Source organism: Nothobranchius furzeri, chromosome 12 (assembly GCF_043380555.1).
Source record: "Nothobranchius furzeri strain GRZ-AD chromosome 12, NfurGRZ-RIMD1, whole genome shotgun sequence".
In the NCBI taxonomy this organism is placed as follows: Eukaryota; Metazoa; Chordata; class Actinopteri; order Cyprinodontiformes; family Nothobranchiidae; genus Nothobranchius; species Nothobranchius furzeri.
The window spans coordinates 25,380,862-25,391,444 of NC_091752.1; the positions used below are offsets into that span (position 1 = coordinate 25,380,862).

Below are 10,583 nucleotides of genomic sequence, written 5' to 3' on the forward strand. Positions count from 1 at the left end.
CTCCTGCACCTTGAACATCTATCCATTAAAGCTGTGACCAAACGAGAAATGAACAGGAAAGCTTGCTGATATAATTCTTAAATACTTAATCTTACAACCTTATTCCTTGATTGTAGACGAGCCCGGGTTCTTCAGTGTATATATGGTTTTAATGATGCACAATCTTGTCTCTGATTTTGAAACCAATCATGCCCAACAGAACTAAGGCGGGCAGGAAAGCGTAGAGAAGAACAAAGTCTAAGGTGTATCGTGACAGAGCGCCAGGGTAGCCTTGATCAATGATCTGATCGCCCTTAGTGACCATACAAGCTCCTGGTAAGGGTTTAGACACATCTGGAACAACACACAGCACGACAACTTGTTAACTAATAGTATTTCTACAGGTATTTCACATTTAATCTGTGTCAAAGGTGCATGATTTACCATCATCCAATTAGAAAAAGGCTAGAATTTTCAATTTTATCATTAAAGAAATATCAGCTCAAATTCTGAGATGAGATCAGGCAACTTACTGCAGGTGAACTCCAGCTGGTGGAACTCTGTGACGATGAGCAGCTCACAGCTGTACTTCTGGAAGGTCAGATAGCTGAGCCACTGGAACACCAGGGGCATCTGCTGGGTGCTTCTGTTAAGAGAAGGTTAAAGTCACCACTATTACGTTTTCACAAGCATTAAAAACCGGATCAGTTACAAGCGGGCGAAGTATCGAGTATCTAACCTAAGGAAGCCAGATCCCACCAAGATTCCTGCAATGTTGAGTAAAGCCACTCCAGTGTTGACCATGTTAGGGTCTTGGACGATTCCCAATAACACCACAGTCAAGAACTCCCCTAGAAAGAAAATACACAGAATTAGACTTACAACTATAGAAATGGCTTTTATGAATTAAACACACACACACACACACACACACACACATATATATATATATATATATACACACACATATATATATATATATACACACACACACACACATACATATATATATTTGTGTGTGTGTGTGTATATATATATATATATATATATATATATACATATACACTCACATATAAATACACACACACAAATATATATATATATATATATATATATATATATATATTTGTGTGTGTGTGTGTATGTATAATCTTGATGTGTTTTAGCGGTAAAGAAAATGTGAGCATGTTTAATCACCTACACACCTACAATATGAGGCACCATAACCACAGCAGTGAAGCACAAGAAGCGGAAACTATCTGGATGCATCCCCACCGTCCTGAGGAGAACAAGAGAAGGATGACCTGTTAAATCCTCACTGAGGGTAAAGTTGCAATTTACGCACATTTCCTACAAACCAATAAAGAAAGGAGGTGAAGATGGCGACACTCAGGACGCTGAAGGGCAGGATGTGGAGGATATAAGCCAAGAACATTTGCCATTTGCTGTAGAGTCCGTCCTGACTCTCCTGATCACTGACGGCTCGCAACTGAGGGACTTTTGGTATAAAAACAGAAAAGAAAGAATACAAACACTGACATTACTAAAACCACCAGAGGTGTTCAGATAATCTGTTCACCTTGACTCAGTGAACTCAATTCTTTAAAAAAATACAGTTCAGCATAATATTCTATCAGTTATCTATGAAATCCAAGGTCAGAGTAATAATCCGATCACCACCTCTGACTGATGATGCTCGTTTGGTGCTTCTGCTCAATCCAATGTTTTATCATATGTTTTTATCTGATGTCCCGAGCCCTAAAGCATAGATAACATACTCTACTGATAAATATGGAAGACTCCCAGCAACTCAGCTAGCTTATTTCAAATATAACCTTTCAGATGAACGCAGATTACAAGAGATTATATAACAAACGTTAGAGAGATTGGACCAAAACAGCTACAAATCCATCATTTTTCAAAGGACGATCCTAATTTAAGACATTGGTGAACAATATGCATTCCTGTGAAGAATGATGGAGTCTTTGATTGTTATAAAATAACTGTTGTTGCAGATCAGAGATACTAGTTTTGAAATTCATACACATTCTCACATCTGGGAATATTTCAGGTGACATTAGGTCCCAGAAGCAGCCATTAAAACAAATAATCACAGAGAGATTCAAATACCCGTGCAAACAGATCATCTAGATAGCACCGAAAGGTGCTTTGTAGGTTAAAAGGTACTCGGGTTCACCGAACTCGACACAGAGAAGAGTTCACTAACCCCTGAACGTAAATACCAACGAAAGCACTTTTCAAACTACTGATAAATCATCTGTGAGGGATATTCTTTACAATTTGGAGCAACTTTTAAACCATTTCATTTGCTCTTTTATTTTTGAACCGCACATCTAACCGATCCTTTCAGTGACATCTGTTTTGTGTTTGCGTTTTCTAGAGCGTCCCTCTCCCTGACTCAGATGTTTCAACTCACAGAGCGCGACGGCGTTGAGCATGCCAGTGTAGGGCACAGCCGCCACACACTGATAGATGATGCCGATGCGGTCCTGCACAGCTCCCTTGGTGACGTTCATGTCCAGGTGCATGATGAAGAAGGCCACAAAGAACCCGTAGATCAGGTTCTGGGACAGACGCATGAGAACACCCATCCTGTCCCTGGAAAGGTTTCTCACTGTGCGCCTGAACACCAAACACAGATACACACAATCATTTATGAATATGGAAACAAGTCCATGGAAATGGTCACTTTAGTGGACTGTTCCGAGCTGCACTCACCTGAAAAGAACTTCGAGCTTGGCAGCACCGTTGGGCGACTCTTTGCTCTTAAAGGGGATGGCTGGTTTGTCTGATGCCTGCAGGCTCTGCTTCATCAGGTCCAGCATGTTCTGGTAGATGTCAGATCTCTGGTAGGATGAAGTGATCTCATGCATGCGGCTGAAAGTAGCCGCTTCCCTCTCGCTGCTGCGTGTGTCCACCGAGGTGAAGTCAACTGTTTCACATCACCCAAGTTATAATGTTCAGGCTTACACACTTATAGTGGTGTAAAGAGTATTTGGCAGTCACCAAATATGAGGCGACAATAGCAGAGGAGTTAAGTGTCCATCCCGTAATCGGAGGGTTGCAGGTTCGAGCCCCGCTCAGTCTGTCGGTGTCGTGCTATTGGCTGCTGGTGGTCGAAGGCGCCCGTGTACCGCAACCTCGCTTCTGTCAGTGTGCCCCCGCGCAGCTGTGGCTATATTGTAGCTCATCACCACCAGTGTGTGTGTGTGTGTGTGTATGGCTCATTACGTTGTAAAGCACCTTGGGGGGTTCTAGGACTCTAGAAGGCACTAGGTATTATTACATTATTACATTTACCATGTGAGTTGTCCCACTTAAAACTATGAGAGGTCTGTAATTTTCATCATAGGTTTATTTCAGTGGCGAGAGAGTGTCAAAGGATGGATTTGTGTAATGTTCAGAAAATAAGAATTTAGCTCCTACAAACAAACAGGACTTCTGGCCCCCACAGCTCTTCTACCCAAGGTCAAGATCATTGAAATCTTCCTTCGACCTGCAAGATCTCACCTCACGAGGTAAAAATGATCTAGACACGGGGTGAACTGGTCAATGACCTGAAGAGCGCATGTCCAGGATCATCTGATGGGTGAACTCTTTGGTAAAAACGCCACTCGTCGTGTTGGGAGGTGGAAGAAAGCTGAGTTGCATTTCAAAACAATCATACTTACAAGGAGGCATCAGGGTGGAAACATAGGGTGGAGCGTGCTTTTCTGCAAAGGGGACAGGATGACTGACCCTTCATACAATGTGGTTCCCTGATAAAAATTACAGGCCTCTCTACTTTTAAAGTGGGACAACTTGCCCAACAATCGGTACCTGCCAAATACTTTTGTCCCACTGTAGACTGTCTGTGAATAAAAGGGTTTAAGTGTCAGTTTATTACCGTAAATATCAAATGGGTTGCAGTACTCTGGACATTCATATCCACACTGGCTGAAGAAATTCACCATATCCTCTGGCTGCCCGCAGAACACCATCTGTCCTTGACTCATTATCGCTATCCTGCTAAACACCTGAAAGGTAACCAGTTACTTCTAAACCCACACAAGTTTCAGGAATCAGTTTTTCCAGGTGTACAGTGTTGGTGGAGAAATCTGGAGGGATGCTATTCCAAACATCTTGGATAAAACACAATCCTTCAGGGTCAAATCTCCTTCATAGTTTACACAGTTCTGTGTTTTTGGTGAAAAGTTTGAAAAAAAGCAAGTGTCAGTTCGAGTTTTACTGTTGAAACCCACCCTGAAGAGCTCGGAGCGAGGCTGGTGGATGGTCACTATGACGATGCGGTTCCGTCGGGCCAGCTCTGCCAGCAGCACCACAATCTGATTGGCGGTCATGCTGTCAAGGCCGGTGGTGGGCTCGTCCAATAGGATCACTCCTGCAACGACACCGTCCTCGTGACCTCTCTGCAGGTTTTTCTCAGAGTTAAAGGCAGGACAACAACGCTGTTCCTGAAAGTTGGAAACTCATAAATGCACTTCTCATTAAGCGACACGCGCAGGACTCTCTGAGGGGCCGGAACTCGGGAAGATAAGTGAGTTCTCTTCTTTTTTCAGTTAATTACTCTAATTAGGACAATTAAAAGATTGCCTCTTTGCATTATAAAAGTAGAGTGGAATTAGCAGATGTTTTAATTGTGAGATTAATTCATTTCCTGGTTGATTGGAGAGGCAGCGAATGGGAACTTCTCATTACTTGTGTGTGTGTTCATGGCCATTTAATCCTGAATGAGGACTAAGACCCTTCAACCTCCCTGGAGAACTAAAAGCTGATAAACTACACCTGGGAGGAGCTCACACACACACGCACACACACACACACTGGTCTCTGCTCATTCCCTTCATAAGGTGATAAACTGGTCTTTTAATACTCCTCTCCATCTCTCCCTCTGTCCCTTCTGTCCTCCCAGGTCCGTTTGTTGTCTTCCTCTGTGGACTTTAACCCTCGCAGGAGGTTAAAACTCTTGCGGTGAGACAAAGGTCATGTGGTGAACTTTTTAGTTAACTGTATTTTAAGTGTATTTAACCCTCTGGAGGCAGGCGTTGCAGATTTGCAACATTAAAACCTACCTACCTGGTTACTCCGCATACGTATTTCATGAGCATTTTTTAACTCAGATGTGCCCGCGAAGGACTTGGTTGTTCGTCCTTTCATCAAAACTTATCTTGAGCCTGAGAGGGTTAAAGTTCTTCTAACATGTTTCAGCTCTCCAGAGAAGATGATGATGACCAACTCTGATCTAGTGGTGATCACTTCTGTGTCTCATCTCAGGGCTTTATTTCTCAGCAGGAGAGGAACTTACTTGGATCCTGGAGTAACTGACTGGCAATGGAGACCCTCCTCCTCTCACCACCAGAGATCCCTGGGAAAACGCGACCTCCGATGACGCTGTGTGCCACATGACTCAGGCTCAGCTCTGCCATCACTGCTGACACCTAAACACAAGTCAAAAGTCAAACCTGTTGCTGTGTGAGAGACATTTTTTGTATTATTATTATTTTTTTTTATAAAAATAAAACGCAATAATTTAACTCTTGTACACTCAGATGGATTCTTGTCAGAAGCTTCAAACTTCCCCCAAAACGTCCACGTCGTTGTTTAGACTGAATCCTGTTTCAAAAACTCTAACCACAGTTCTTCTTGTCTTTCTATTTTTTTGTATATATAATTATTCTGTAAGGCGGAGAAACAAGACAAAGCTGCTCATAAAGATAGTTTAAAAGTGACCTTCTCCTTGATGGCTACAGTCGAGTGGTTCTGCAGTGCCAGCTGAGCTGTGTAGGTCAGAGTCTCCTCCACCGTCAGATAACTCAGCAAGTTATCACTCTGGAAGTCAAAGAAAAACAAAGAATTAAAAAGGCACCAAAAACAAGCCTGTAGCAACATATTAAGTTCACTGTTAATTCATTTTTATCAGAACCTTTTCTCCTTTTCTATGGTTAGTTAATTAAACTGAATTGGACTGAAGTCCACTTAGATTATAGTGAGAAATAAAATCTGTTGGTTGAAGCAAAAATATAAATAAAACAGAACAAATCATAGATGATTTAATGTTTAAAGACCAGGAATGTCTGATATTATTGGCTGATATCAGCAATAAAATGGATATTAGAAATGATCAGTATCGGTTTTTATTCTGCGTCTGCAATGATGCTGGCGTTCTACCGGTCTGTTGTGTGGAAGAGAGAGCTGAATCGCAAAGCCGATCTACGGTCCTACCCTCACCTACGGTCACGAGCTTTGGGTGGTGACTGAAAGAATGAGATCGCAGACACAAGTGGCCAAAATGAGTTTTCTCCACAGTGTGTCTGGGCTCTCCCTTAGAGATAGGGTGAGAAGCTTGGTCATTCGGGAGGGACTTGGAGTAGATCCGCTTCTCCTCCACATCGAAAGGAGCCAGTTAAGGGGACTCGGGCATCTCATTAGGATGCCTCCTGGGCGCCTCCTTGGTGAGGTTTTCTGGGCACGTCCTGCTGGAGGGACTATGTTTCTCAGCTGGCCAGGGAATGCCTTGGGAAGAGAGAGCGGGAAGTCTGGGCCTCTCTACTCAGGCTGCTGCCCCCGTGATCCCAGATAAGAGGATGAAAATTGATGAATTTTACTTTGTTTAATGAGACATTTAAAAAGCCTGCACATACAGTGAAACTTAAAAAATTAGGATCTGTCACAGGAATTAATTTATTTCAGTAATACTTACTTATATATCAGTTAGACTCATTACTTGTAAATCTGGATATTTTACTTTATTTGTTATATGATAATGAATGGTAAATGACCCGCACTTGTATTGCCCCTCAGAGTCAGAAGACTCCACAGATCCAGATTCAGATAGGTTTATTCAGTCAACAGACTGCTTCCATATTATTTTACAATAAATTAAAGATGCTTCTTTAATATACACCAAACAAGTTGACCAAAAAGGTATAGGCTGAATTATTGCTTATGTTGCCTACCCTTTGTCAACAAACTTAACAATGCAAGTACTAATCCACAGTGTACACATACTGTACATCAAGTTATCCAGCGAGTAAACAGAATATGTGTATTTTTTGTTCATACATAATCTTATATGTAAAAGGTAAGATTATCTCATTCAGTGACACTAATAGACAGAATTTTTATATATTTCAAGTGTAATACCTTTATATATTCTCTTTAGATGGGAGAGAGAGGGACATAATTTAAAGCGCTTTACGCTATAATGTATCATTCATGCACCCCCCCCCCCCACACACACACACACACTTACACACTGGTGGTGATGAGCTACAATGTAACCACAGCTAGTGCCCCGGGAGTGCACTGACGGAGGCGAGGCTGCAGAGCACTGAAGCCTTCAGTCCTTCCACCCACCAGCAGCAGGCAAGGTGGGTTACGTGTCTTGCCCAAAGACACACAAGCAGAATTTTCTGTCCAGAGCTGGGATCGAACCAACCTTCTGATTGTTGGACAACCCGCTGTACTTCCAGAGCTATTGCTGCCCCACACTGCTTTTTAAAAACCCCACATTCAAAACCTCAGACAATTAGAATATTGTGAAAAGGTTCAATATTCTAGACTCAAACTGTCACACTCTAATCAGCTAATGAATCGCAAACAACTGCAAAGGGTTCCTGAGCCTTTAGATGGTCTCTCGGTCTAAGTTGAATTACTGAAATAAATGGACAGTTGCACCCTATTCAAAATTTTAAAGTTTCACCTGAATTATTCCTCCAGTTCTTCAGCTACTTCTCCTCTCACTCAAAATGTCAACATATGACAGATCCAAGGTATAGTTTGAGATGTTTTTGTTTTTTTGGCACAACTGTCCCAACTTAAATTGATAGCTTTGCAAAGATGCATGATAGGAGGTACGTGATGTTAGCTGCCTAATACCCACTATACTTTAAAGGTCAACTTCACTGAAAATTACTATTATTGTTTCTGATTAAATCTCTCAGTCTCTGAGATTTTCATGCAGGCTGAACATGAAAATAGTCTCCTACACCTATCTCCTGCATTAGCTTCTGATAGAAAATAGACGGTGAAACTCTAGGATTTGAAAACCCTGACAGATCTACATCACACTGTCACTTAACATTCATGGACTCGCCCATCTTGACTCACAATGGGGAAGGCTGTTGTTGGTTTAGCGTCCAGGAACCAGCAGAGAAAGTCTTAACTAGTAGAAGCTAACTGTTAGCATTAGCAACTCCACCACATAGCAGAACTCCTCCAGACTTGTGTTATTTGTGGAGATAAAACATCAACATTGCAGAGCAGAGTCAGTGGTAGAGTCACGTTGCTGTTAGCCAGTCAAATGCGAGCTGTCTAAATATCAGGAAACACGACTCCAAATCATCTGAAGGTAATTTCTCCTCCAGCTGACTTCTACCTCATTAATCAGGTGTACCAGTAGCCTAGTGAACTCGACCAAATTCTTGCTTTGCAAAGTTTGGTCTAGGCATGCTCCATTGGAACCTCAGCAGCTCCTACCAGGACTCTGGCTAGCCAATCACAGCTCTCTAGAGGGGTTTCAAACACATAAAGAGCTGTGATTGGTCCATATTGGTGGGCCAATCATAGTGCTCTATCTGCTTAATGAACAAATCACAGAGCTTTATCCGCCTTGAGGGCCAATCAGGGCACTCTATATGCCTGGTGGGTGGGATGATGCAACAGAGTGAAACAAGAGTATGTCACATTCATTGTCCAGTGGAATGCGGAGCTCATTTGAAAGACAACGGTAGAACCCGCCCCATAACCGAGAGCCGTCAATGGAGCATTGCCAGACTAAATAATAGGCTAGCGTACCAGATCTTTTGTGCCCCAAAGTACAAATAAAGTAGACCTTTATGAATACAAACAACAGTTTTCCTCTACAGTGCACAATCTCGAAACCTAATAATAAATTACAAATTATTAAAAATGACTGCTTTAAGATATTCCATATATACATCATATTTTCATGTTCATGTCTCTGCAAATCATCCTGTGACAGACACACACACACACACACACACACACACACACACACACACACACACACACACACACACACACACACACACACACACACACACACTTGAAGCATCTGAACCTTCTGCCTGCTTCAATTAGCACGTGGCACCTCCCCATCCCTCTTCTCCTCATTCTCTCATCTGAATGACTTCACTATCAGGAGCTCATATCACCTCCTCATCTGTGGCTTAGCAGTGGAAGTTAATGACGAGGCTTAGAGAGCAGAAGGGGGGTGTGCTATCAGCGAGAAGAGAGACGATTTCTAAGGAAGTAAAGCCAGTGTTTTTAATTCAGCCTTTGGATACACATGAGCACCTCTCATTGAGAGATTAAGTGTATGAGGAAGCTATCAGGGGTCTTAAGTTAATTTCATGAGAAAGCCGGGGCGGCCTTTGTGGATTTTCAGCAAAAAGGGTGTGTTTCTTTGTGTGTGTGTGATCTATTATGTTTTGGAAATGTCTGCATAGGAAACTTAACTGTCAGTATTTGTTTAAAAAGGGAAAATAGTGATAAAGTGTCCGCGTGACTGGTTTTACTCAACAGCAGATCATGATTTCGTTTCAAAGTTTGGGATCAAACTGACAGTTTTGTGCAGAAGATGGATGTTTTATCCATTCATATACACTTGGTTGTGTATGATCCTTCTGGAGTTTTGGTTTCTTACCTGCAGGACGTAAGAGAAGCAGTCCTGATATTCCTCTCTTTTCAGTTTTCTCCCATTAATGAAGACCTCACCCAACAGAGTGCCGTGGCTTCCTATCCTCCCTGAGATGGCGTCCAGCAGGGTTGTCTTCCCTGAGCCTGATGCGAAATCAACACACACATACAGAAACACACACACACACACACACACACACACACACACACACACACACACACACACACACACACACACACACACACACACACACACACACACACACAGTACAGGAAGGAAGGGATTACAAATAAAAAGTTCTGCAATAATATTTAAGATGGTTTCCTGCTAGATTAAATTTGTTTTAATCTGTTGAACACAAACCTGAATTTCCCAGTATGCCCATTATCTGCCCGCTATCTACGTGGAAGGAGACGTCGTTGAGGATCTGACGAGTCCATCTCTTCCTGCAGGAGGGTAAATCCCACCATGGTCCCACACGCTCACTAAAACACACACACACACACTGTTAAGACCAGCCTGCATGTGGGCATCATGTCTGCGTTTGCAGGCCAATGCACAGTTTACCTGACAGTATAGGAGATGTTCTTGACACTGAGACAACAGGACGACTCTGATCTGTCCTTTCCACCTTCCTTCCACACATCCCTCTTCTCCTCAGACACGAACTTGAAGGACTCCTTCACTTTGGTCCCGTTCTCTGGCTCCACGGCCTGCATGGAGTAAAACCTGTTCATGTCTGTAGCTGAGCTTCAGCTCCAAATAACATCTGTTTGCTGATTTTCTTTCAGTCCTAGACTGCAGCAGTGCGAGGTCAGCGGTGCCCGTCAGAACCATAAAAGCACACTGAATATTGTGTTATCTCAGAGAACTTTGATCTGAAGTTGTGTAAAGACAAAGAAAGAAAAAAAACTTTTACAGA

The 10,583-nt window shown here is 42.5% G+C and overlaps 1 protein-coding gene across 1 annotated transcript; it reads right to left on the reverse strand.

Annotated features, from left to right (window-relative positions):
- Window positions 1-14: 14 nt before the first annotated feature.
- abcg5 (ATP-binding cassette, sub-family G (WHITE), member 5) lies at window positions 15-10,508 on the reverse strand. The gene is made up of 14 exons (XM_015944614.3): window positions 10,229-10,508; window positions 10,025-10,146; window positions 9,668-9,804; window positions 5,731-5,829; window positions 5,306-5,438; window positions 4,242-4,381; window positions 3,887-4,016; window positions 2,719-2,932; window positions 2,417-2,622; window positions 1,338-1,476; window positions 1,185-1,258; window positions 719-830; window positions 513-625; window positions 15-333 (listed from the first exon to the last, which is right to left on the reverse strand). The coding sequence occupies exons 1-14, from the start codon at window positions 10,396-10,398 to the stop codon at window positions 149-151; spliced, it is 1,974 nt and encodes a 657-aa protein (XP_015800100.1). The 5' UTR covers window positions 10,399-10,508; the 3' UTR covers window positions 15-148.
- Between the last annotated feature and the right edge of the window lie 75 nt (window positions 10,509-10,583).